Source organism: Thamnophis sirtalis, unplaced genomic scaffold (assembly GCF_051295495.1).
Source record: "Thamnophis sirtalis isolate CommonGarterSnake01/CBP01778 unplaced genomic scaffold, rThaSir2_p1.2 scaffold_2, whole genome shotgun sequence".
Lineage (NCBI taxonomy): Eukaryota > Metazoa > Chordata > Lepidosauria > Squamata > Natricidae > Thamnophis > Thamnophis sirtalis.
In genome coordinates this window covers 59,268,981-59,294,597 of record NW_028261382.1, presented here as the reverse complement: position 1 = coordinate 59,294,597, position 25,617 = coordinate 59,268,981, and the positions used below count along the sequence as shown (strand labels likewise).

At 41.8% G+C, this 25,617-nt stretch overlaps 1 protein-coding gene, 1 pseudogene and 1 gene segment (V, D, J or C); all 3 read right to left on the bottom strand.

Moving 5' to 3' along the window:
- Positions 1-25,617, bottom strand: part of LOC106552091 (immunoglobulin lambda-1 light chain-like) — a 140,351-nt gene that overhangs the window by 85,335 nt on the left and 29,399 nt on the right. The gene's annotated exons all lie outside the window — the stretch shown is intronic.
- LOC148048870 (immunoglobulin lambda variable 5-39-like) lies at positions 2,227-2,760 on the bottom strand. The segment is given in 2 exon segments: positions 2,227-2,567; positions 2,655-2,760. Coding segments are annotated over 2 exon segments (387 nt in total).
- LOC148048869 (immunoglobulin lambda variable 5-37 pseudogene) lies at positions 15,306-18,408 on the bottom strand (annotated as a pseudogene).

Sequence of the window (25,617 nt, the reverse complement as noted above, 5' to 3'; positions counted from 1 at the left end):
GGCTGGACATCCCTGATGGTCAAATACCATTTATTTTGGCTGCTTTCCTTGGAGGCAGAGAAGCGGCTGAGATCACCAGAGCCGGCACTTGCACTTCTGTAGTAACGATAAAGTAATGTGGGAGGACCTCCTTCTTTCTGTCGATACCATGATTGGTAATAATTTGTTACTTGTCCACTGCTCAGGGAACAAGAGAGTTTGACTGTCTGTCCTGGGGAAGGTGACATGGAGGATTCCTGAATCACTGTAGGATTGGAACTGCATCCTGGGAAAAGAATAATGGTCTAAGTTTGGTGTTCTTGGGGTCCTTACTTGGGAAGGTTCTTGTACTGGGTGGTCTTTCACTCACCTGTGCACCAGATCCCCAGAAGGACAATGAGAGACGCTCCCAACATGTTGCAGACCTTCTTGGGCTTCTGGTGATTGAGATCCTGTGTTAACGCAAGTACCTTTTATTGGGGGGCTTCTTACATCAACCCTGTTTTTCCCCCAGGGCTTATTTGCATGGTTTGCTCCTCCTCCTCCTTTCCTGACCTCTCATTGGTTCATGTGTCCCAATCGAGGGGGCCCTTTGTACAGGCGATGCTTACTTATTTTCTTGCATGAAGGTGTCTCCTGAAAGTTAATAGAGGATTTTGATTTGTTATTGCCCTAGGAGAGGATTAGCTTGGATCCTGTTTTCTACACCTGGCATGGAGGCAAGGTGGGTGGTTTGGGCCAGTCACTACCCTCAACTCTTCCTTGGCATCTAAAAAAAAAACCATCCTGGAAGAAGAGAGTGGCAAGCAGTTCTCCCTCTCCTCAATTTATTCAGGGTCAGCTAGATTCAGCCTTTCTGTTATTTCATCTATTGGTCACAGGGACGGTGGGATAAAATGCTGTTGCCCTTCCTGCTTCTAACAGTGATGTTGGGAAATCCTTGTTTTCAAGGGCTAAGGAGTTGTTTCCAAGTCACATCCAGGCTTTGAATCACAAGAAACGTTTGCTCCTCTTACATAGAGACTTAGAGAATCAGTTTTGTTTAGATGCCATCAGATTTGACTAAAGCATTGCTTTATCTTCACCACATTGGAGTGTGTGTCTGTTTGCATGGGCAGATGTGAGTGTGTGTGTCAGAGAGAGTGAGAGAGTGCCAGCGAGAGAGTGAGCGAGAGACACACACACAAAGAGAGACAGATATAGAGAGACAGATACACATAGAGAGACAGACAGAGGGACAGAGTCAGAGAGAAAGTGAGAGAAAGACAGAGAGAGAGTAAGAGAGAGTGAGGGACAGACAGAAGATATATATGATTGTTTGAGAATCCACAGATTGGAATGAATTTCATTGTAGAGTTGTGATGAGCAAAACAGATTAGAATCACTTTTGTTTTTATCCTTTTTAAAGAACGAACCAACATGTCTTGTGCAATCCAAATCTCATTGTAGAATTGTGATGAACAAAGCAGATTAGGATAACTTGTTAATGACTGTTAAAACATATTTTAGAACTTCCTTTAGGGTTTTCATCACAGCCTTCGGACTCTGCGGCTCCTCCTCCTCCTTGTTGTAGAGGTTTTTGTCTCAGTTCCTCATAGGCTTGTATCACTGTGGAACGCACTACTAGCACCAGACCACACAGCACAGTAATAAACAGCCTCGTCTCCTGGCTGGACATCCCTGATGGTCAAATACCATTTATTTTGGTTGCTTTCCTTGGAGGCAGAGAAGCGGCTGAGATCACCAGAGCCGGCACTTGCACTGAAGAAGTAATAATAAAGGAATGTGGGAGGACCTCCTTCTTTCTGTTGATACCATGATTGGTCATAATTTGTTACTTGTCCACTGCTCAGGGTAGCGTCGAGTCACAGGAAGAACGAACGCCCTCTACTATGAGGCAGAAGAACTGCGTGCCTCACCTACCTCAGGATTTTTTAGGCTTTTAATCCTCGCTTAACTCTGCTCGAGTGATCATAAAACGCCTTAGAAGTCAAAATGGTTTTTTTGCTCATTTCTGCCCTCCCCCCAACCCCTGGGGCACTGTAGAAGCCTCCTAAAGGCTATGCATGCCCTTTTCTGGAAAAAACAAACCCATTTTCGTAAAAAACGGGCCATTTTGGGGAGGTCCGCAGAGCGCTAATATTTTTTAAAAAAGAATTGCCTCTTCAAAATCTTGGTGCGTCTTATACTCTGAAAAATACGGTAGTTATTTTCAAAGGGAAGGAGAGTTTTTGTCTCACTTCTCCATCAGAAGATATCACTGTGAAACGTGCTGCTGTACCAGATAGCACAGTAATAATCAGCCTCGTCTTCAGCCAGAACTCCAGAAATGGTTAAATAACCACTATTGGTGGAGGTTTCTTTGGAACCAGAGAATCTAGAAGGAACTCCAGAACCTTGTCCCTTGTCAGAATCTGTGTTGAAGTGCAAGAGAAAACGTGGAGAGCTCGGAGGCTTCTGCTGGTACCAGTATATCCTGTAGCTTCCAATACTGATGCTACTGCCCAAGGTGCAGGCGAGTTTCACCGTGTTTCCTGGGGACACTGAGGCTGACGGAGGTTGAGACACCAGACTTTGCGAAGTTGCTCCTAGAAGAAAACAAGAGAAAAGTTTCACACGCTTTCCGATCATGAGTTGTGGTCCTTGGGGAGAAATTCCATGTAACATGATCTCACCTTCGCCCCACACTACCAAGAGACTAAGGAAAAGAGCCCAGGACATATTGATGAAGTTTGGTGACCCAGAAGAACAGTAAATAGATCCACCATGGAGAGGATATTGTGCGTCCTTGTCTTTTATATCCATCTTGCTTTTTTTGGTGGAGAAGTAAAACTCCTCCTTCATGTTAATGAGATGCTACTTGAATGGCTCCTGAGATATTGAGGTTGAATGCTTCTCCCCCTAATTTGGTTGGCTGCTTGTCATTCTGGCTGCTTCTCTCTCTCTGGTGCGACATATATTTTTGATGTCTTGATCACTGAAGAACAATTATGGAATGCTTTGTTGTGTTAGGAGGGACTGAAGCATCACAACAAGCATAGAGACTAGTCCATGGATCAGACAATGAAGATGACTGCATCTCATTTGGGATTTGGAATTAGTCAACTGATGTGGGGTTGGAACATAGAAGAGAAGAGTAGAGTAGAGTAGAGTAGAGTAGAGTAGAATAGAATAGAATAGAATAGTATAGAATGAATAAGAATAGAATAGAATATAGAAATGAATGAATAAGAATAGAATAGAATAGAATTCTTTATTGGCCAAGTGTGATTGGACCAGTTACAGGCGGTATGCCCTGGTATGGGCGTTCCGGTGCCTACCCGGAGCACCGGGTACTGTTCCGGTACGGTGCTCTGGAGGGCCTGCTGACCCACCCGATATTTGAACTCTTTGGCGCTTCCGCGCACAGAGCACACAACACCTGTGCAATGCTTCGGCGAGCAGCTGGAGCCTCCCGGAGGCATCGCAAGAGGTAAGTATGCATGGACGCACTCGCGCACTGTGCCCGTTCATGTGGTGCACACCAGGCCCCATTACAATGGGATCCGGAACCCACCACTGGATTGGACACAGAAGGAATTTGCCTTTGTGCGTATAATCTCAGTGTAGATAAGGAGAATAAAATACATTATTCAAGAATAAAAAGATACACCACTTAGTAATAGTCATAGCTTACTAATAGGCTATCACATCGTATTAGGAAACAAATAAAAACAATGGAAATTGAAAGATACAAGGAACATGGTTATAGTCATAAATGGAAAGAGATAAATACTAGTAAGGAAGGGAAGAATAATAGTAATACAGTCTTAGCAAATTATTTGACAGTGTTGTGGAAATTAGTTGTTAAGCAGAGTGATTGCAATGGGGGAAAAAACTGTCCTTATGTCTAGGTGTTCTGGTGTGCAGTGCTTTTTTATTTTTAGCAATGCTGTTAACAGCGAACATTGACGCTTAGCTCCCAGATTAGTTTCCATTCATTGCTTTTTGTTCTGCTTTCAGGTGCTTTGAAGAATAGGCTGACTCCTTCTTCTTCGTAGTAGCCCCCAAGATATTGGAAGACTGCTGTCATGTCACCCTAATCGTTCTCCTTCTAGTCCTCCTATGGATATGAAGCAGCAAACAGTTTATACAATACAATAGCAGAGTTGGAAGGGACCTTGGAGGTCTTCTAGTCCAACCCCCTGCCTAGGCAGGAAACCCTATACCATTCCAGACGAATGGTTATCCAACATCTTCTTAAAGACTTCCAGGGTTGGGGCATTCTGGAGTCAACTTCTGTTCCACTGATTAATTGTTCTCACTGTCAGAAAATTTCTCCTGAATTCTAAGTTGCTTCTCTCCTTGATTAGTTTCCATCCACTGCTTCTTGTTTTACACTCAGGTGCTTTGGAGAATACCTTGACTCCCTCTTCTTTGTGACAACCCTTGGGATATCGGAAGACTGCTATCATGTCTCCCCTAATCCTTCTATTCATGAAACTAGACATACCCAGTTTCTTCTCTGCAGTTTCTTGAAAGCTTGGTTCACATCTCCATCTGATGGTTCTGAATAGTATTACTCATCTCAAATTTTTTCCTGTGCTGGAGAGATCCTGAAGATGGCAGCAGAACCAAAGAGATGCCAAGGACAGTTTTCATCTTTGGTCTTCCCCCAAATAAAACAGAGAATTAAAAATGGCAAGGATATTTTTTTAAAAAAGGCTCACAGCTGCTAGTGGAGCTCAGACGTGAAGGCTATTTCTAATGCTCCCAAGCCACCTGGGAAGAAAAACGAAAGTGAAAACGTCTTCTGCTACCCAGATACTAAAAATAGTCCCTGGGGAATAAACACCTTTGGCTTAGCAGAAGACAAACAGAAAAGATCTTTTTAAGGGAAAAAACACATCAAATAAACATTTGTGACTATATATAGTCCAAAGTGGAAATCATGAAATGAAACGAACATTTGTGAATATATATAGCCAATCTGCCCACCTTATCAATACAATTTTTTTAAAAAAAATAAAGGATAAAGGTAAAGGTTCCCTCGCACATATGTGCTATTCGTTCCTGACTCTAGGGGGCAGTGCACCTCCATTTCAAAGATGAAGAGCCAGCGTTGTCCGAAGACGTCTCCGTGGTCATATGGCTGGCATAACCAAATGCTGAAGGTGTACAGAACACTGTTACCTTCCCACCAAATCTTTCTGATTGACAAGCTCAGCATCTTAGCCACTGAGCCACCACGTCCCTCAAATAAAGGATATTACTATCGAATTGTATAGTATCGTACAAAGATATTCGTAGGCAAAGGATGGATTTCTTGGGAGCCTGTGCAGGTGTGTCCTAAAAAATGATTTTGATAAACTGGACAGTATTTGGTAATTAGAAAGGTCTGATTTTTCTCATTTTTGAATTGCAGAAAATTGAGTAGGCTGACCAAATTCTTCAAGGAATCCATCCATCCATCCATCCATCCATCCATCCATCCATCCATCCATCCATCCATCCATCCACCTACCTATCTACATACATATGTACCTACCTAACTATCATCAACCTATTTTCCTTCCTTCCTTCCTTCCTTCCTTCCTTCCTTCCTTCCTTCCTTCCTTCCCTCCTTCCTTCCCTCCTTCCTTCCTTCCTTCCATCCATCCATCATCCATCCATCCATCCATCCATCCATCCTCTTTATTTCTGTCTGTCTTTCTCTTGTTCCCATCCATCCATCCATCCATCCATCCATCCATCCATCCATCCATCCATCCATCCATCCATCCATCATCATCAGCATCATCTCTCTCTGTCTCTGTGTTTCACTCTCATCTTCCATCATTTATCAACCTATCAACCTATCTACCTATGAAACAGCTTCCTCTACATATTGAAATTAAAATATTAAATAATTTGAAAGCTGGCATTGCAGGACAGAATGTTCCTTCCTTCCTTCCTCCCTTCCTCCCTTCCTTCCTTCCTTCCTTCCTTCCTTCCTTCCTTCCTTCCTTCCTTCCTCCCTCCCTCCCTCCCTCCCTCCCTTCTTTCTTTTTTCTTTCTTTCTTTCTTCAATGAAAGGAACAGAAAACAAAAGGATCACAGCAATGTGAAATTATGAACTCCCCAGAGATACATGGGATTTTCCTAAGTGTCTACTACTGTGAAACCACATAACTTTTGAAGCTGAGCTTTTTGGAAACTGAACGTTTGAAGCTGAAACCACAGGAAAACACCAAGCCATTCTCTAAGGACAGCAAAACCCATGAGTCTCACACTGCGCTGTTTCAAGGGAGTAGATTTACCATCACCTTTGGCTCTTCTTCTTCTTGATTTGGTTTTTGTCTCAGTTCCTCATAGGCTTGTATCACTGTGGAACGCACTACTAGCACCAGACCACACACCACAGTAATAATCAGCCTCGTCTCCTGGCTGGACATCCCGGATGGTCAAATACCATTTATTTTGGTTGCTTTCCTTGGAGGCAGAGAAGCGGCTGAGGTCCCTAGAGGTGGCAGTTGCACTGTTGTTGTAACCATAAAGGAGTCTGGGAGGACCTCCTTCTTTTTGTTGATACCATGATTGCTCATAAGATGTTACTTGTCCACTGCCTGGGGAACAAGAGATTTTGACCGTCTCTCCTCGGGAAGGTGACATGGAGGATTCCTGAATCACTGTAGGCTGAGAACTGGATGCTGGGGAAAGAGAAAAGTGCTAAGTTCATGTTCTTTGGGAAAGATCCTTGACCTGGTGGTCCTTCACTCACCTGTGCACCAGATCCCAAGAAGGACAATGAGAGATGCTCCCAACATGTTGAGAAATCCTTGAGCTGCCGGAGATCGAGACCCTGTGTCAATGCAAGTGAACTTTATCAGGGGTTCCTTAAATCAACCCTCCTTGCTTGCAGAATCATTTGCATGCCTAGCTCCTCCTCCTGCTCTCCTGACTTTTCATTGGCCCATCAAAGGGGAACTTTTAGAAGGTGATGCTTCTGAATTTCCTTGCCTGAAGTTAGCATAGCGATGCTGTGATCCTGGGCTACACAAATAAGAGCCCGTAGTCATGTCCCATTCAAGCTTTGACCAGCTCTGACCCCGCTTAGCTTTTTCAGGATCATCCATGTACAAGCCTGTGTATAGATGGATGTATCAGATCATTGGTCTCAGGTGGAGGTGTGAAAACAGAGTTCATAATGTCAATGTTCTAGTTTAAGAACTTGGGCTTCAACAAACAGTAGTGATCCTTCTGGATTCCAGAAATCTTATGTCACAATGAACTGTGAAAATGTTTAACGGGTTTGTTAAAGACTGTGGAATAATGTGGAAGATGTCCTGCAGGTGATCCAAGAGTGGAGAAAATCAGCCAAACACGAATCTTTCCTTGAAGGACTAAATATCCCATTAAAGGTAGATATCTAGGGAGGAATCAATGATTTGGGGAACAAAGTGGATGTCTTTTGGGAATCTGGCCACCATGAAGAAGAAATTAGACCAGAAATGAAGGTTCAACTCTTGCCTTTTTTTCTTATAACTCTTCATTTGTGTTAAATATATTTTAAGGGAGGAATCTTTGAGAATTTCCTTTAAGCTTCTTCTTGGAGCCTTCTTGCGAATCATAAGTCACTGCAGCAATCCCCACTGAGAGATCCAGAAAGCTTGAAAGAAAAGGGACGATAATCCTTCTATGGGTCCAACTTCTGTCTGGAGGAGCATTGTGCTACCTAGGTAGCTTAGCTGGAGAGAACCTCATTTTGTCAGGCCTCATTTTGTGTTGAGGGAGAGAAGGCAATCAGAACTCATAGCTTGTGGAATTCTCCATAAGTAATGTGTAGGGTTCATGGAAGGATTATTTGACTCAACCATGACATGAAGGACAGCCTCTTTCTGCTACTCATAAAGAAGAGGAATCTTCTGTCTCAACTGGAGAGAAAAGGGATGTTGCTTGAAGATTTGAGATCACTCAAAGGACTCTTGAACGCTGTTGCTCTTTCTTCTCCTGGAGGTTTTTGTCTCAGTTCCTCCTAAGTTTGTAACACTGTGGAACGCACTACTAGCACCATACCACACAGCACAGTAATAATCAGCCTCGTCTCCTGGCTGGACATCCCGGATGGTCAAATACCATTTATTTTGGTTGCTTTCCTTGGAGGCAGAGAAGCGGCTGAGGTCCCCAGAGCCTGCGGTTGCACTGTTGTAGTAATAATAAAGGAATCTAGGAGGACCTCCTTCTTTTTGTTGGTACCAGGATTGCTCATAAGATTTTACTTGTCCACTGCTCAGGGAACAAGAGAGTTTGACCGTCTCTCCTCGGGAAGGTGACATGGAGGATTCCTGAATCACTGTAGGCTGAGAACTGGATCCTGGGAAAAGAATAATTGTCTAAGTTTGTGTTGTTGGGGTCCTTACTTGGGAAGGTTCTTGTACTGGGTGGTCTTTCACTCACCTGTGCAGCAGATCCCCAGAAGGACAATGAGAGATGCTCCCAACATGTTGTAAACCTTCTTGGGCTTCGAGTGATTGAGAACCTGGGTTAAAACAAGTGGACTTTATTGGGAGCTCCTAAGATCAAGTCCGCTTGGTTCAGAATCCATTTGCATGCCTAGCTCCTCCTCCATCTTTCCTGACTTCTCATTGGGCCATATCTTCCATCGGAGTGAAAGTCCACTGACTTTGGGACAGGTGATGCATCTATGTTTCCTTGGTTGAAGCTATCTTAGAGACCCAGTGTTGCTCTGCTTCAGAAGTCCTTGGTAGGGTCTTACTCAAGCTTTGACCAGCTCTGACCCTGCTTAGCTTTTTCAGCCATGGACAATCATGTGTACAGATGGGTGGATCAGCTCATTATCTCGGGTGGAGGGTGTTAAAATAAATAGGGTTCAATGTCAATATTCTGGTTTTAGACTTCCTGCTTCAGGGGACAGGGCTGGTCCTCCTGTATACGCTCTCATGAGTTTTATTTCATTAATTCTGAAGACCTCAGGATGACCAAGGCTGGTGCTCATCCGGGAAGGCTTATTCGTGACTTAGCCATCACATAGGACTGTGAAACATCTCAGGTTCTTTGAAAGTTTTTGCCTCAACCGTGAAGCAAAGGGTTGCAGCTGGTAGAACTAAAATTAAGAAATTCAATTCCATCGTTGGTTTTTGTGTCAGATGTTCTGGTTTCAGTTCCTCTAAGGTGGGGTGTGGTGGAGAAGCCCCACCAGGTGGTCACACAGAGGAGAAGATCTGCTAACATTCTCTTTCTCACCAACCCAAAGGTGCTTTTCCCAAAAAGCCACAGGAATTTGAGTTTTTATTTGAAAACTTTTCGCTTCTCATCCAAGAAGGGACCTCCAAGTTCCCTTCCAACTCTTTTTTGGGGGGTCAAGTTTTTTTTAATATTACATTGTTTATACATATCAATGCGTGAATGGCATGATACCCGAGTATCATACATTTCAATACAAGTAGATATAATATTATTACTCATAATTATTAAATTTCATTTTCATGGTTTCATATTACTTACCCATATCTTTTACTACTGTTTTACAGTTCTAAGCCTTCTTCTTACTCTTTCATATATCTTCATATATTATATTTCCTCTCTTATTTCTATCTCTATTTTAACTTCCCCCCTTCCTATCAGTATTATATTCAAAGACGTGTGTCAGCGTTCCTAGTATCATGTAGAAATAAATCAGAGTCCAAGGCAAAACAATCCTTTTGATTCCAATTTAATAAAGCAGACATCTTAGGCACATCTGTGTTAATCTCAATACTGGAAATGACATCAGAATTCCACCCAGTTAAAAGTCCATGATCTTGTCCCCACACCCACAATCCATCACATGGTCCAATCTTCTACTTCCACGCTGGCATCCACACCCAGCTTCTTCCTATCAGGCGTACTGGTACGGAGACAAAGGATGTCCTTGGCTTCTAGTAAAGAATGAAAACAATACATTCCACAATCTCACTCCTGTCTATTCCCCCCTCCCATCAACTATACTAAAGAAACAGCATAATGAAATAAGAGAAAGTGTGGCAGGCCAAAATTCTAAAAGGAATATAATTGCAGGCCTGACAACGTGATAATAACATTTCTGTTTCCCATCTTCCAACTGTCTTGTTATTCATGTGTCCATTATTTCGCTCTTCACATCTGTTTATATTAAATTTCCACCCATCCTTTCTTTCATTATTCAATATCTCAATGTACACTTCTGGTACCAATTGCAATCATTCAAAGTATGTAAAAAAAAATTATCTATTTCCTATTTTTCCTAATGTAAAATATATCTATTTCCTATTTTTCCTAATGTAGAATATATCTATTTCCTATTTTTCCTAATGTAAAATATATCTATTTCCTATTTTTCCTAATGTAAAATATATCTATTTCCTATTTTTCTAATGTAAAATATATCATTCCTATTTTTCTAATGTAAACGATATTGATTTCCTATTTTTCCTAATGTAAAATATATTGATTTCCTATTTTTTCTAATGTAAAATATATCTATTTCCTATTTTTCCTAATGTAAAATATATCTATTTCCTATTTTTCCTAATGTAAAATATATCTATTTCCTATTTTTCCTAATGTAAAATATATCTATTTCCTATTTTTCTAATGTAAAATATATCTTTCCTATTTTTCTAATGTAAACGATATTGATTTCCTATTTTTCCTAATGTAAAATATATTGATTTCCTATTTTTTCTAATGTAAAATATATCTATTTCCTATTTTTCCTAATGTAAAATATATCTATTTCCTATTTTTCCTAATGTAAAATATATCTATTTCCTATTTTTCCTAATGTAAAATATATCTATTTCCTATTTTTTCTATTGTCATCATCCAAACTCTAATTTTAATGTACAATTAAAACTTCATGGCTATCCATACATCTATGAATAAGCCCCTTCTAAGTCTGCAATAGCAAAAACAGAATATTGGGCTCACCAAGGCTGAGAGGGGAACGCTGCTGCCTCTTGAACTGTCAGTGCGTAACAGGTGACAAGGCCACGTGCGTGGTGAGTTCAGAGAAGAAACAACCGTTTCTCATACCAGCTCAGGGCAAAGGTTTTGTCTCGCTTCTGCAAGGGACTGTGTCACTGTGGACACATCCAGCTGCTGGAAGTGCTGTAACCGAAACCACAAGTGTAATCAGCCTCATCCTCAGCCTGGAGGTTCATAATGGTTAAATAGGCTGCATTGGCCGAGGTGTCCTTGGACCCCGTGAACCGGCCGTTCGTGCCAGTATCATAGAGAAGGTGTTTGGGGCTCTCTCCAGCCTTCTGTTGGTACCAACGTATGCTACGATGGTCTACTTGGCTGTCTCGGCTCATGGTACATGAGATCTTGGCTGTTTGTCCCAAGGGAGATATTTGTTCAGCGGGTTGAGTCAACGTATACTGTGAGTTGGCTCCTGAAAGGAGAAAAGGAAGGTTCTGAAATAGAGATGGCAGATAACAACTATGGGACTATCTTTTGAAGAACTGCCCTAATTCATAGGGAGACTAGTAGGAATTAGAAAGTTGTCCACGCATCAGTCTGTGGATGTGGATCAATCTGAAAGCCAACATTTACCTCAGATCGGCATTAAACCTTCTTTGCAGGTTGGCTTGATACTTGACTGTTAGAAAAGATAAGTTTAGAGGTGAGGTTTCTTCCTAAATTACCTGTGAACCATGGCAAGGCGAAGGCCAAGAGCATAGACCGGGCCATGATGACAAAGGGAGCTTTCTGGGAAACTCAGATTGGAGAATGCCATGTTGCCTTTAAACCCGCCAGGAATATGGTGCCACCCCTTTATGCAAATTCAGCTTTCAACTCACCAACTGCATCAGGATAAGACGAATGGCAAGAAAGGCACCGTTTCCTGTTTCTCTTGTTATCTCTTCTTTCGTTCATCTCCCTTTCTCCTCTAGGACCTTCAACATCTCTTTCCCATCATCTTACAGTAAAAAGCAGACACTTCGTCCCAAGAATCCTCTTTTTATTCCAAAGGTTGTGCATTATGTTCTTTCAAAGCCCGTAATGAGTCCCAAATAGTTTGTAAAGAGTCCTACAGTAGGCTGCCAAAGTCTTTCGGGATAAAGCTGATAAGCACCCACCTTTATCTTCCTTGAAACACTGCCAAAGACCTAATTGGCAATTATCTTGGCAAGGCCTTGAACAGCCATTTGTAATCATGTTTATAGATGGGTGTATCGTCTCACCTGGACTCAGGTGGAGGGTGGGAAAATAGTGTTCACAATTTCAATGTTTTGGTTTAAGAACTTGGGCTTCACGGAGAAGAGTGGCCATCCTTCTCGGTTCCAGTTATCTTAAATCAGGGTTAATTCTTAAAAGATTGTAAAGCATCTGTCAGTGCAAGAGCTCCTCCTGGTGATCACAGAGAGGAGAAAATCAGCCAGTTTTCTCTTTCATGATTGAATCATCTTCTCAAAGCACTAAATACTTGACTATTTCACTAAAGGTCAATGTCATCTCATTCCTAGGTAGGCAGCAACCAATGGTTTGGGGCAAAAAATGGGATATCTTTTGGGACGATGTTCAAATGAAGTTTCAAGTCTTGGAGATTTCTCTTTGAACACTTTGAGTTAAGGATTGTTAAAACATCGTTCATAACTTCCTTGATGGTTTTTCTCACAGTCTTATGACTCTGCAACTCCTCCTCCTCCTCCTCCTCCTCCTCCTCCTCCTCCTCCTCCTCCTCATCATCATCATCATCATCATCATCATCATCCTTGTAGCAGAGGTTTTGTCTCAGTTCCTCATAGGCTTCTATCACTGTGGAACGCAGTACTAGGCTGATACCACACAGCACAGTGATAATCGGCCTCGTCTTCTGGCTGGACGCTGCTGATGGTCAAATACCATTTATTTTGGCTGCTTTCCTTGGAGTTAGAGAAGCGGCTGAGATGTCCAGAGCCATGGCTTGGACTGTTGAAGTAATAAAAAAGTAATTCTTTTTGTTGATACCAGAATTGGGAATAAGATGTTACTTGTCCACTGCTCAGGGAACAAGAGAGTTTGACCGTCTGTCCTGGGGAAGGTGACACGGAGGATTCCTGAATCACTGAAGGCTGGGAACTGGATCCTGGGGAAAGAATAATGGTCTAAGTTTGTGTTGTTGGGGTCATTACTTGGGAAGGTTCTTGTACTGGGTGGTCTTTCACTCACCTGTGCACCAGATCCCCAGAAGGACAATGAGAGATGCTCCCAACATTTTGAGAAGTTCTGAGGCTGCTGGGAATTCAGCCTCTGCTTTAATGCAAGTGTCCTTTATTGGGGGCTTCTTAGATTAAGTCTCTTTCCCCCCAGAACACATTTGCATGATTTGCTCCTCCTCCTCCTCCTTTCCTGACTTCTAATTGGTTCATGTGTTCCAACAGAGGGGGACCTACATGAAGGCGATGCTTATTCATTTTCTCGCATCAAGATGTCTAACGAGAGATAGTAGGGGCTGGTTGTTCAGGCATTGGTCTAGTAGTGGTTTCATTGTTTTCTCTTGGGACCTGGAGATACTTAGGGTGGCCAAGTTGCAGTAGCTGTTTTGGTCCAGCATTCTCTGTGGACCTCTTTCTGTCCTCATATATGATGAGGAGAGAACCTTTCTCAGACTCTATGCCTATCAAGATTTTTTTTCCAATCCTAGAACTGCCCCCCTCCTCCTCCTCTTTCTCTCCCTCTTCTTCTACTACTATTCCTTCTCCTTCTCCTCTTCCTCCTCCTCCTCTTCTTCTTCTTCGTCTTCGTCTTCATCTTCTTCTTCCTCCTCTTCCTCTCCCCTCTCTTTCTTTTAACAAGCCCATAATTCCTTGTGGGATGGAATCTGGGCAACTGAATGGAGCTAGAAGACAGGGTCTTATTTTCGGGAAAACTGGATACAAGATTATATTTGTTGGGTTGTCCCTTTATTAATCATAGTGGGGGATTCAAACCTTCCTAATCCTATCTTGTTCTATGCAGATGTTTCCTGATGTTTGTTAGTTTACAAGGAAGTTTACCGGATCCAGTGCATAACTGAAGCAGTTTTAACTCTGGGTGTCTTGGGTTTACATAATTGGGTCAATTCCTGGCTGATTTGACGTTGATTCCAACAACTTGATTCCACATCAGATTTGGTTTCAAAACTGGAGTCCTTTTGGTAGTTGAACTGTAGTCCCCTAAAAAGCCAATACCAGACCAGCCATTTTTATTTTCCTTCCTGTGAGAAATATGTGTTATATTTTGAAATTTTAATTTTAAGTGGGAGGGAGGAACCACAGGAAAACTGTATTGAATGTAATGCTTTTTTTATTGCAACTGTGATGGAGATTGAGAATGTACTCTCTTCATTTTTCATTTGATTCAAAGGTGAATGTTGTAGCCCACTGGTGTCCAGCGGAGCTGGCAGCAGAGTCAGACAGTGAGGAAGTTGAGGAGGAACCTGGATCAGTCTGGGAGTCCGGGGAAGGCTTGGACGAGGGTTCTACATTAGAGGCAGAGAGGAAGTTAGACAGCAGTGAGGCAGAGGAACAGCTGGAGCCTGTTCCCAATATACGCATGTGCCCAGCTGCCAGAAGATAACAACAACTAAGAAAGCAGGGTCGACTAGGGAGTGAAGCTACACCTTAGAAGTGATTGGCTGCTAACATAGGAAACAAAAGAGGAGCAAATAGGGAGTGGCCTTTTGCAGGAAACAATTTGTTCATTCAGTCAGTGGAAACCTCTGTTTGTGACTATAAGAGTTTCTGTGACAAGTTTTGCCTTGCCCTGCATTTGGCAGCTAGTTATTTGGCAGATCTCCAAACAAGATAAGGTTCGTGTTGATAAACATTCCCCTGGAAGGCTGTTTGCCAAGCCTTGCTGACTGGGAATGAAAGGAATTCACAGTCATGGAAATAAAAGGGGTTTTGCAGGGACCCAGACTCTGCTTCTTGCTTGTTAAGGAAGCCTAGGTCAGAACACTAAAGAACAAAGTCATTATGCTTAGAAAGGCCGTGAGAAGACCTGAGTCTATTAATTGTCAAAGTATTTCCCAGGCCATACTGATGGCTGACTAAGGGGAGGAAGGAAGTGTTTGCAAGTAAGCACAAGGGGAGGTTTTTGTCTCACTTCTGCATGTGAGTTTATCACTGTGATACCTCCAGGTGCTGCCACTGCCGTAAGCACCAGCACAATAGTAATCGGCCTCATCCTCAGCCTGGAGGTTTGTAATGGTTAAATAGGCTGCATTGGCCGAGGTGTCCTTGGACCCCGTGAACCGGCCGTTCGTGCCAGTCTGATAGAGAAGATATTTGGTGCTCTCTCCAGCCTTCTGTTGGTACCAAGATATGCCATGGCTGCCCACTTGGCTGTCTTGGCTCATGGTACATGAGATCTTTGCTGGTTGTCCCGGGGAAAATGATTGTGTCTCAGGTTGAGTCAAAGTATACTGAGAGTTGGCTCCTGAAAGTAAAAAAAGGAAGAGAATGAAGGAGGAGAACCTATAGATCTACTCATGGAGTATCAATGGAAGAGCTGCTCTGATTGAAATCCAGACTGAATTTCAATCGGTTGGAAGGCATGGAAGGGGGTGGCTTTGATATCAGCATCAAGCCAGCATTACAGCTTGAGCCTGATGGTTTCTAGACCATGATGTCTGGCGAAGATAAATCCAGAGGTGAGGATTCTTTCCAAATTACCTGGGCACCATAAGAAGATGAAGGTCAAGAGCAGAGACCAGGCCATGATGAAGAGCTGAGCTTTTTGGGAAACTCAAATTGGGAGACTGCTATAGTCTCTTTAAACCCCCAAGAATCTGAATCCTCCCCCCTTTATGCAAATCCAGCTTGCATCTTGTCAGCAGGTTTTGGATATAAAGAATTGAATTTAGAGTTGTCACAATGGATGCATATTCAGCTGTTGCCCTCCCCAGTCAAAGGAGAAATCCTGCAAAGTTTTGCCGTAGACAATTTGCATACATCCAACTGTATTTGCTCATTCATAAGTACCATTGAAGCTTGGGTGCCTTTCCTTAGCATGTTGAATGCATGCAGCCATTAGGTTCTGAACAGAGTTTAGGGAAATGTTTTGTGTTAAGATGGCCAATGAATTATTCAGGGAAAGAGGTGAGTGAAAAAGAACGTAAGAAAGTGTCTCATCTAAATTCTAGAATCCCTGAGAAATTTGGATTTCTGGTAAAAAATCATTGTACAAATTGAACTCGGTTTCGGTTTAAATATTCAATTTCAATATTTTATTTTCTCTTCTCAGAAAATATTTGAAAAATGAAGCAAGAGCTCCTTCACATGGCCAAATCTCTTTGAGAGAGACTCTCTCGTCTTTTCAAATGGGGTTTTTAAAAGGGGAAGAAGGAGTTGGCTCTTTTGAAAGGTCAGGGAAGCCGCATGTCCAATCACACCACAGATGTTGAATAGGAAAGTGCCAAATCATGGTTAAGGTCATAGATTAAGGATAAAGAGATCAGTTCAGGTTCAGCCACAGAAACCCCCTGGGTGACCTCGGTCCTCATAATCTCTCTCAGGTAAATTTACCTTTACTTCTGCTTTTGAATGGTCGAAAATAAAATCCCACTGGTTTTCTCTTGGAAATCAAACATATAATTGAAATATGGATTATAAAGGCAAAAAAACAACAACAAAAAAACCTACAGAGATTTGGGGTTTGCTACAAACTCATATTTTAAATTACAGTCCGAACGTGATTCTTGGTACAAACTCAACTCTACATCAGATTTGCTTTCTTAAAGTGGAGTCCTTTTGGTCGTTGAATTGTATTCCCATAAAGAAGTCAACACCAGATCAACTTCCTTTTATTTTCCTACCTATGAGAAATAGTGAAATGTTTTGTGTTAAGACAGCCAATGAATTATTCAGGGAAAGAGCCGAATGAAACAGCATATAAGGAAGTGTCACATCTAAACTCCAGAATCCCCGAGAAATTAAGATTTCTGGTAAAATCGTTTTCCAAACAGAAATCCACGTTGGGGAAATTCAGCCAATCGCCTGGGCTGTTCTGTCCACACTCATCTAAAGCACTTGTTTTGGTTTAAATATTCAGTTTCCATATTAAATTTTCTCTTCCCCATGGATGCCGGCTGGGTCAGGACATACTGGGAAAAGGATCCTGTGCAAATAAATAAATAAATAATGTCTTGTGCAAAAGAACATTTTCACTTGATGAAACATCTAACCAACGACCTCTCCCCTTTTACAGCACCTGAGGAGTTGACCAGCATCGAGAGAAGGAAGGAAGCCCAGAACATGAGAATTCTGGTGTATTTTCCTTCTGAGGGCAAATAAAAGTTTATCTGCTCCAACTTTTGTGCCTTCCCTTTTATACGTCGCAAAATCTTGGGACCCCTCAGATGCAAAGCATTTGCTTTGAAATAGGTGGTGTAGTAGTAGAAGAGCCATGTCGGTGGAGTGGTTATTGCAGCTGACTCTGCCCACAGCGGGGAGTTAAATCCTGATGAGCTCCAGGTAGACTCAGCCTTCCATCCTTCCGAGGTCAGTAAAATGAGGACCCAGATTGTTGGGGTGAAGAGTCTGACTCTGCAAACAGCTTAGAAAGAGCTGCAAAGCAGTATGAAGCGGTATACAAGTCTAAGTTCTCTTCTATTCCTATTCCTATTTTCTCCTCTCCTCTCCTCTCCTCTCCTCTCCTCTCCTCTCCTCTCCTCTCCTCTCCTCTCCTCTCCCCTCCTCTCCTCTTCTCTCCTCTCCTCCCCTGTCCTCTCCTATTCTATTTCTATTCCATTCCATCTCATCCAATCTCATCCCATGATCTCATTCCATTCCCTTCCATTCTAAGCCCTTGGAGGAAAAGGCCTCCCAGATCAGCCTCCTTTTAGTTTCCTTCCCATGAGAAATATCAATTTCCAAATTTGAATCAAAAGGGGGAAAAACAATGCTAAGACGTTACTGTGGGAAATACTCTTTATTGCAAACTTTATGAAGATTGAGAATTTATTCCTCTTTATTCCAAGATGAATCAGCACAAGCTCCTTATACTTAGCAAAGCAGAGACAAGAACTGAGTCTTCACTTTAAGTATTAACTGTCTCAGAATTTCCCAGCCAAGGCTGATGGTTGACTAAGGGGAGGAAGGAAGTCTTTGCAAGTAAGCACAAGGGGAGGTTTTTGTCTCACTTCTGCATGTGAGTGTATCACCGTGGATACCAATAGTTGCTGCCAACATAGTAATAACCACCACAATAGTAATCAGCCTCATCCTCAGCCTGGAGGTTTGAAATGGTTAAATAGGCTGCATTAGCAGAGGTGTCCTTGGACCCCGTGAATCGGCCGTTTGTGCCAGTATCATAGAGAAGGTATTTGGGGCTCTCTCCAGCCTTCTGTTGGTACCAATATATGTTGTAGCTGCCCACTTGGCTATCTCGGCTCATGGTACATGAGATCTTTGCTGGTTGTCCTGGGGGAAACGATTGTGCCGCAGGTTGAGTCAAGGTAAACTGTGAGTTGGCTCCTGAAAATAAAAAAGGAAGAGAATGAAGGTGGACATTCTATAGATCCACTCTTGGAGTATCTTTGGAAGAGCTGCTCTGATTGAAATCCAAACATCACTGAATTTCAATTCATTGGAAGGCATGGAAAGGGTGGCTTTCATATCAGGCTCAAACCACAGTTCCACCTTGAAGCTGATACTTTCCAAACCAAATCAGATGAATCCAGAGGTGAGAATTCTTCTTAAATTACCTGGGCACCATAAGAAGACGAAGGCCAAGAGCAGAGACCAGGCCATGATGAAGAGCTGATGCTTTTGGGAAATTCAGATTAGGAGACTGCTATAGTCCCTTTTAACCCCCAAGAATATGAGTCCCTTCCCTTTATGCAAATTCAGTTTCCATCTGGTTAGCAGTTTTTGGATATAAAGAATTGAATTTTGGGGTCGGGTTTGTTCACAACTGATGCATATTCAGCTGTTTCCCTCCCCAGTCAAAGGAGAAATCCTGCAAAGTTTTGCCAGACAATTTGCATACATCCAACTGTATTTGCTCATTCCTAAGTACCATTGAAGTTTGGGTGCTTTTCCTTAGCATGTTGTTTGCATGCAGCCATTAGGTTCTGAACAGAGTTTAGTGAAATGTTTTGTGTTAAGACAGCCAATGAATTATTCAGGGAAAGAGGTGAATGAAAGAGAACGTAAGAAAGTGTCTCATCTAAATACTAGAATCCCTGAGAAATTAGGATTTCTGGTAAAAATCATTGTCCAAATTGAACTCGGTTTCGATTTAAATATTCAATTTCAATATTATATTTTCTCTTCTCAGAAAATATTTGAAAAATGTAGCAAGAGCTCCTCCACATGGCCAAATGTCTGTTGAGAGAGACTCTCTCGTCTTTTCAAATGGGGTTTTTAAAGGGGGAAGAAGGATTTGGCTCTTTTGAAAAGTCAGGGAAGCCGCATGTCCAATCACCCCACAGATGTTGAATAGGAAAGTGCCAAATAGTGGTTAAGGTCATAGATTAGGGATAAAGAGATGAGTTCAGGTTCAGCCACAGAAACCCCCTGGGTGACCTCGGTCCCCACAATCTCTCTCAGGTAAATTTACCTTTACTTCTGCTTTTGAATGGTCCAAAATAAAATCCCAATGGTTTCTCTTGGAAATCAAACATATAATTGAAATATGGATTATAAAGGCAACAAAACAAGAACAGCAAAAAGAAAGGAACACATCTAATATTGGGGTTTGCTACAAATCCATACTTTAAATTGTGATTCTTGCTTCAAACTCAATTCTATCTCAGATTTGCTTCCGAAACTGGAGTCCTTTTGGTAGTTGAATTGCATTCCCATTAAGAATTCCAGACCAGCCTCCTTTTCTTTTCCTTTCTAGGAGAAACATGTGATATATTTTCAAATTTCAATCAAGGGGGAGAAGAGTAAAAATGTAATCGATACAACGTTTTTTTAATTGCAACCATGATGAAGATTGCAAATTTATCCCTTGCCATTTTTCATTTTTCTCAAAAGTCATGTAGGATAAGATATTTATGCTTAGCAATAAATATATCTGAGAGAAGAACTGAGTCTGTTCTTAAATATTATTTGTGTCAGAATGGCAGTTGGACTTACCTGAATTGCATGTTTAGAAGAAAGATGTGTGAGGAGTAACCAATGGTATTAACCCAGCCCTCTTGCCTAGGAGACTGAGGTAATCTTTTGAGGCCAAACCTAAGGTCCTCCTCTGACTTCTCCAGATTAACCGATGGATCGTAGCAGAACACCTGAAAGGAAGGACAAACAAGAACAGCCAACACATATCCTTCCTAACTGCTATAGCTGACCCTGGACTCACTCAGGGCCTCTTGGCGCTGGGCGCCCTGCACGGGGGGGAAGTGACTCCTCCCACACCTTTCTTCTAAACATGCAGGTCAGGTAAGTCCAACTGCCAGTTTCCGAAGAGAAGGTGTGGGAGGAGTAACCAATGGGACATACCAAAGCTAGATGTCCTGGGAGGAATTAGATGGGCCTGAGCCCCCCGGAGAATCCAGGACTCCCTGCAATACCCTCCTCCCGAAGGCAGCCTCCGCTGAGGCGTAGGTGTCTAGCCTGTAATGCTTAATAAAGGGTGAAGGAGAAGCCCAGGTAGCAGATCGGCAGATCTCCTCTATGGGTGCCTGGGTGGACCAAGCTGCTGAGGTGGCCGCACTTCTGGTGGAGTGCGCTGTGATGCCCTCTGGGACCTGGAGTCCCCGTGCCCTGTAGGCCTGAGAGATGGCCGCTCTAATCCATCTGCTGATGGTGGCCGGAGAGACCTATTCTATTCTCTATTCTATTCTATGCCATTCCATCCCATCCCATGATCTCATTCCCTTCCATTCTAAGCCCTTGGAAGAAAAGTCCTCCCAGATCAGCCTCCTTTTAGTTTCCTTCCCATGAGAAATATCAATTTCCATATTTGAATCAAAAGGGGGAAAACAATGCTAAGACTTTACTGTGGGCAATACTCTTTATTGAAACCGTTATGAAGATTGAGAATTTATTCCTGTTTGTTCCAAGATGAAGCAGGACAAGGTCCTTATACTTAGCAAGGCAGAGAGAAGTACTGAGTCTGCACTTTGAGTATTACCTGTGTCAGAATTTCCCAGGCCAGACTGATGGTTGACTAAGGGGAGGAAGGAAGTGTTTGCAAGTAAGTACAAGCGGAGGTTTTTGTCTCACTTCTGCATGTGGGTGTATCACTGTGATACCACCAGTTGCTGCCACTGCCGTATTCACCACCACAATAGTAATCAGCCTCATCCTCAGCCTGGAGGTTTGCAATGGTTAAATAGGCTACATTGGCAGAGGTGTCTTTGGACCCCGTGAACCGTCCATTGCTGTTGCTATTATAGAGAAGGTATTTGGGGCTCTCTCCAGCCTTCTGTTGGTACCAATGTATGCCATAGCTGCCCACTTGGCTGTCTTGGCTCATGGTACAGGAGATCTTTGCTGGTTGTCGCAGGGGAAATGATTGTGCCGCAGGTTGAGTCAAGGTATACTGTGAGTTGGCTCCTGAAAATAAAAAAGAGAATGAAGGTGGAGAACCTATAGATCCACTCTTGGACTATCTTTGGAAGAACTGCTCTTTGGAAGAGCTGCTCTGATTGAAATCCAGGCATCTCTGAATTCCAATGGGTTGGAAGGCATGGAAGGGGGTGGCTTTGATATCAGGATCAAACCATCATTACAGTTTGAGCCTGATGGTTTCCAAGCCATCACAGGATTCCAGAGGAGAGAATTCTTCCTAAATTACCTGGGCACCATAAGAAGAAGACGGCCAAGAGCAGAGACCAGGCCATGATGAACAGCTGATATTTTCAGGAACCTCAGATTAGGAGACTGCTATAGTTCCTTTAAACCCCCAAGAATCTGAGTCCTCCCCCTTTATGCAAATTCAGCTTGCATCTCATTAGCTGGGTTTGGATAAGAAGAATTGCACTGGAAGGCAAGAGATGGTTTCCTGCTTCTTTTTCACCTCTCGTTTCATTCATCTCACTTGGATACTAGAAATACTTGAGAGGTCATGTTACAGTAGCTGCTTTGGTCTAAGGTCCCCATGGACCTCTTTCTGTCCTCATAGATGATGGACCTTCTGAATATCTGCTGATACCATAGAAAAGACTGTCTGCCAATCTTGTTACTTGAATAACTGATTTGCCTAATCCAGACAATAACATTTCTAAAGGACCAGTTTTATCCATTAAATATTTAACTGTCTAGGAAAATAAATCCCCAGGAATTATTTGTGTGTCATACTTGGGATGAGAAGGTTGATTCCAGCTGATTATTTCTGCAGAAATACAGAATCTCACGCTTGGGACGGAGGTATTTATTGTATTTGTATTTGTATTTATTAAGTTTGTATGGCGCCCTACTCCCGAGAGACTCAGGTGTAAATATGAGCACCCCAAATAAAAATTGGCTCAGAAATCTATACAAAAATGTTTCTTCGTGCAACATGTCAATCTACTGTTGGTTTTTCCTTTCCCAAGGTTAGTCTTCACACTTCATTGGCTACATTTCTCCCTTTTGATGGAAGATTTCTTTTCGTCATATTTAGTAGAAGATTATGGTGTATTAGTTGTGTTCGTTAATCATCTCTTCAGCAAAGAAATTGGTGGAAGAGAAAGTCCACAATCCCTCAGAATTTAGGATTTTTGCAAATGCACATTGAAAACTGAGAACCCTGTTGCAAAAATTAAGCACATTTCCCTTGATACGTCCACAATCCTGTCAACCAGTGTCAAGTTCAGGGAATCAGTTTTAATATGAAATTGTCTCTCCTCTTAGAATATTTTAACAATGTAGAGAGAGCTCCACCACATGGTCAAAGTTCTGCAGAGACAGCTTTCTTTGTCTTTTCTAATATGGTTTTCAAAAGGGGAAGGAGGTATTTTTTATGAATTCAGGGAAGCCTGCCTCTGCAACCACATCCCACATGGTTAACCATGGGTAGAGGTTAAGGTCATAGATTAGGAATGAGGAGATTCCTAGAAGGAGAATTTCCCTGAGGATGGGCTCCAGCATGAGTTTGAAAGCTTGGAAGACAAAAGCTCTGATCCCAGGGCTGTCTTAACAGCATTATGGACCCTGGGAAAATCAGTGGGTTGGGGCCCCTATGACTAGTACACACAGGAATAAAAATGCAAATGGTCAAGAAAATTAAACATGTATTTATTGTATTGGCACTTCCAAAAAAATTGGTGTTGAAACATTCAATATATGCTGTGCGGCAACAACTAATCAACATGATGAATGTTTGAACAATACACGGAGCTTGAATAACACAATAATGCTCAGTAAGCCACACAGTTGCTGTATTTATAGGATACAAGGTACACTGAAGGGTTAACATACACAGGGCAAGAGGCCATCCAGCCCATGTATTAAGTCAGCTCTGTCTAGTCCTGGCCCAGATTGGATCCTGCAACATTATCCTTTGACACATAGATTCACCTTCATTCGTGAAGAGATCTTCTTCTTGTTATTAAGAACAAGAAAAAAAGTCAAGGGAAGAATTGATTCATTGCTGGGAGAAAGTGGCAAGAAGGTGACAAGCAACAGGGGGAATGCTACAACTTATGAATGCTCCAACATTGAACATTTTTAAGAATTAGTTGGATATCCATTTGTCTGATGTGGTGTAGAGTTTCCTGCATAAGCATGGGGTTTGACTAGAAGACCTTCAAGATCCCTTCGAACTCTGTTATTCTATTCTATTCTATGTGTTCAGGTTCAGCCACAGAAACCCATTTGGCTGATGGTGTTCCTCTCAATCTCTTACTCTCTGGAAACAATTTTTTTTCCCTATACAATCACATGTTTACTGTGCAACCGAGGCATATAACATTGGGTAATAAACACAGCCCTCACTTTTATAGAAAATGCCCCCTACAATACAAACCCAATATACCGCCTTAGCCCACCATACACCCTCTTTCATCCCCCTCCAACTTTCATTCTTCCTTCTCTCATACCCCTCTACACCTACTTCCCCTCCCCCTCTATCTAACCCTAACCCTATCACTCCCTCTCTTAATCCATTCCCTCCCTTCCTTCTCCTCCTCCTCTCTCTCACCCTCTCTACTCTCCTTCTTCTTTCATTCAGCTCCTCCCTTCGGTATACTTCTATTACTTTCCAATATATTCAGTTTGTTCTGTTTTGACACTAACATTTAAAAAACCACAGTATACAAGTGCAATCATGCTTTAAAATTTAACACATATTATATTTTCCCCCTCCCCCCTCCCCCTAGATCCCCGCCTCCCTTCCCTCCCCCCGACTTCCCAGAGCCCATACATGGTATAACTTTTTGACAATCACAGTCTAAATATCTCTACATTGAACTCAGCTTCTTACTGTTACCCAAATTTTTAACAATTTAAGTTATTACTAATTTTAAGCATAAGCTATCTGGAATTTCCTAGTCCCGTATTTGCTTTGTATATAATCAATCCATTTTTTCCAGTCTCGTTTATACCTCTCATTTGAATGTTCTTTAAGATATGCTGAAATTTTTGCCATTTCGGCTAAGTTTGTAACCTTCAAAGTCCATTCTTGAATTGTAGGCAGGTCTTTCTTCTTCCAGTATTGCGCCACCAAGAGTCTTGCTGCCGTTATTAAGTACAGAACCAAATTAATCTCTACTGCTACAAAGTCAGTACATATACCTAGTAAAAACAGTTTGGGAGTGAATTTTATCCTTTTTTTGAAGATATTTTGCAGAATCCACCAAATTTTTATCCAAAATGCCTTAACATTACGACATGTCCACCATATATGAAAATACGTAGCATCAAAAGAACCACATCTCCAACATTTAGGCTGAACATTTGAATACATAGAAGCAAGCTTTTTGGGATCTAAGTGCCATCTATAAAACATCTTATAAAAATTTTCTCTCAAATTTTGTGCTTGTGTAAATTTTACATTTCTTACCCATATTTTTTCCCATGTGTCCAGCATTATAGGTTCTTTAATATTCTGAGCCCATTTTATCATACAATCTTTAACCATTTCGGTTTCTGAGTCCATCTGTACTAATACATTATATATCCTCTTTATGTGCATTAAACTTTGATCTCTTATTTGTTTAAACAAGTTATCCTCAGCTATTACAAAACCTATTTTTTGGTCTATTTTCCACCTGGCCTATAGTTGGCCATACTGAAACCACGTTTGAACTACCTTCTCTTTTTTAAGTACCTCTAAGGATTTTAATTGCAACACCCCTCTTTCTGTAATAAGAAGTTGTCTATAAGTGGTTCTATCGTGGTTTTTGTTCTATATTCATATTTTCAATTGCATGTCTAGGAATTGCCCACATGGGCAATTTGTCATTTAGTTTATGTTGATATTTTTTCCAAACCCGCAATAAGGCATTTCTTAAAATATGATTTTTGAAATTCTTATCCAGTTTTTTGTTAAATAACAAGTAAGCATGCCAACCATATACCAAATCATGTCCCTCAATATTCAATATTCTGTCATTGGTTAAATGGATCCAATCACTAATTGCAGATAAAGCCACTGCATCATAATATAATTTTAAATTTGGTAATTTCAATCCTCCTCTTTCACGTACATCTTGCATTATTTTCATCTTTACCCTCGGCTTCTTTCCTGCCCATACAAATTTGTTGATACCCTTCTGCCATTCTAAAAGGTTCACATCTC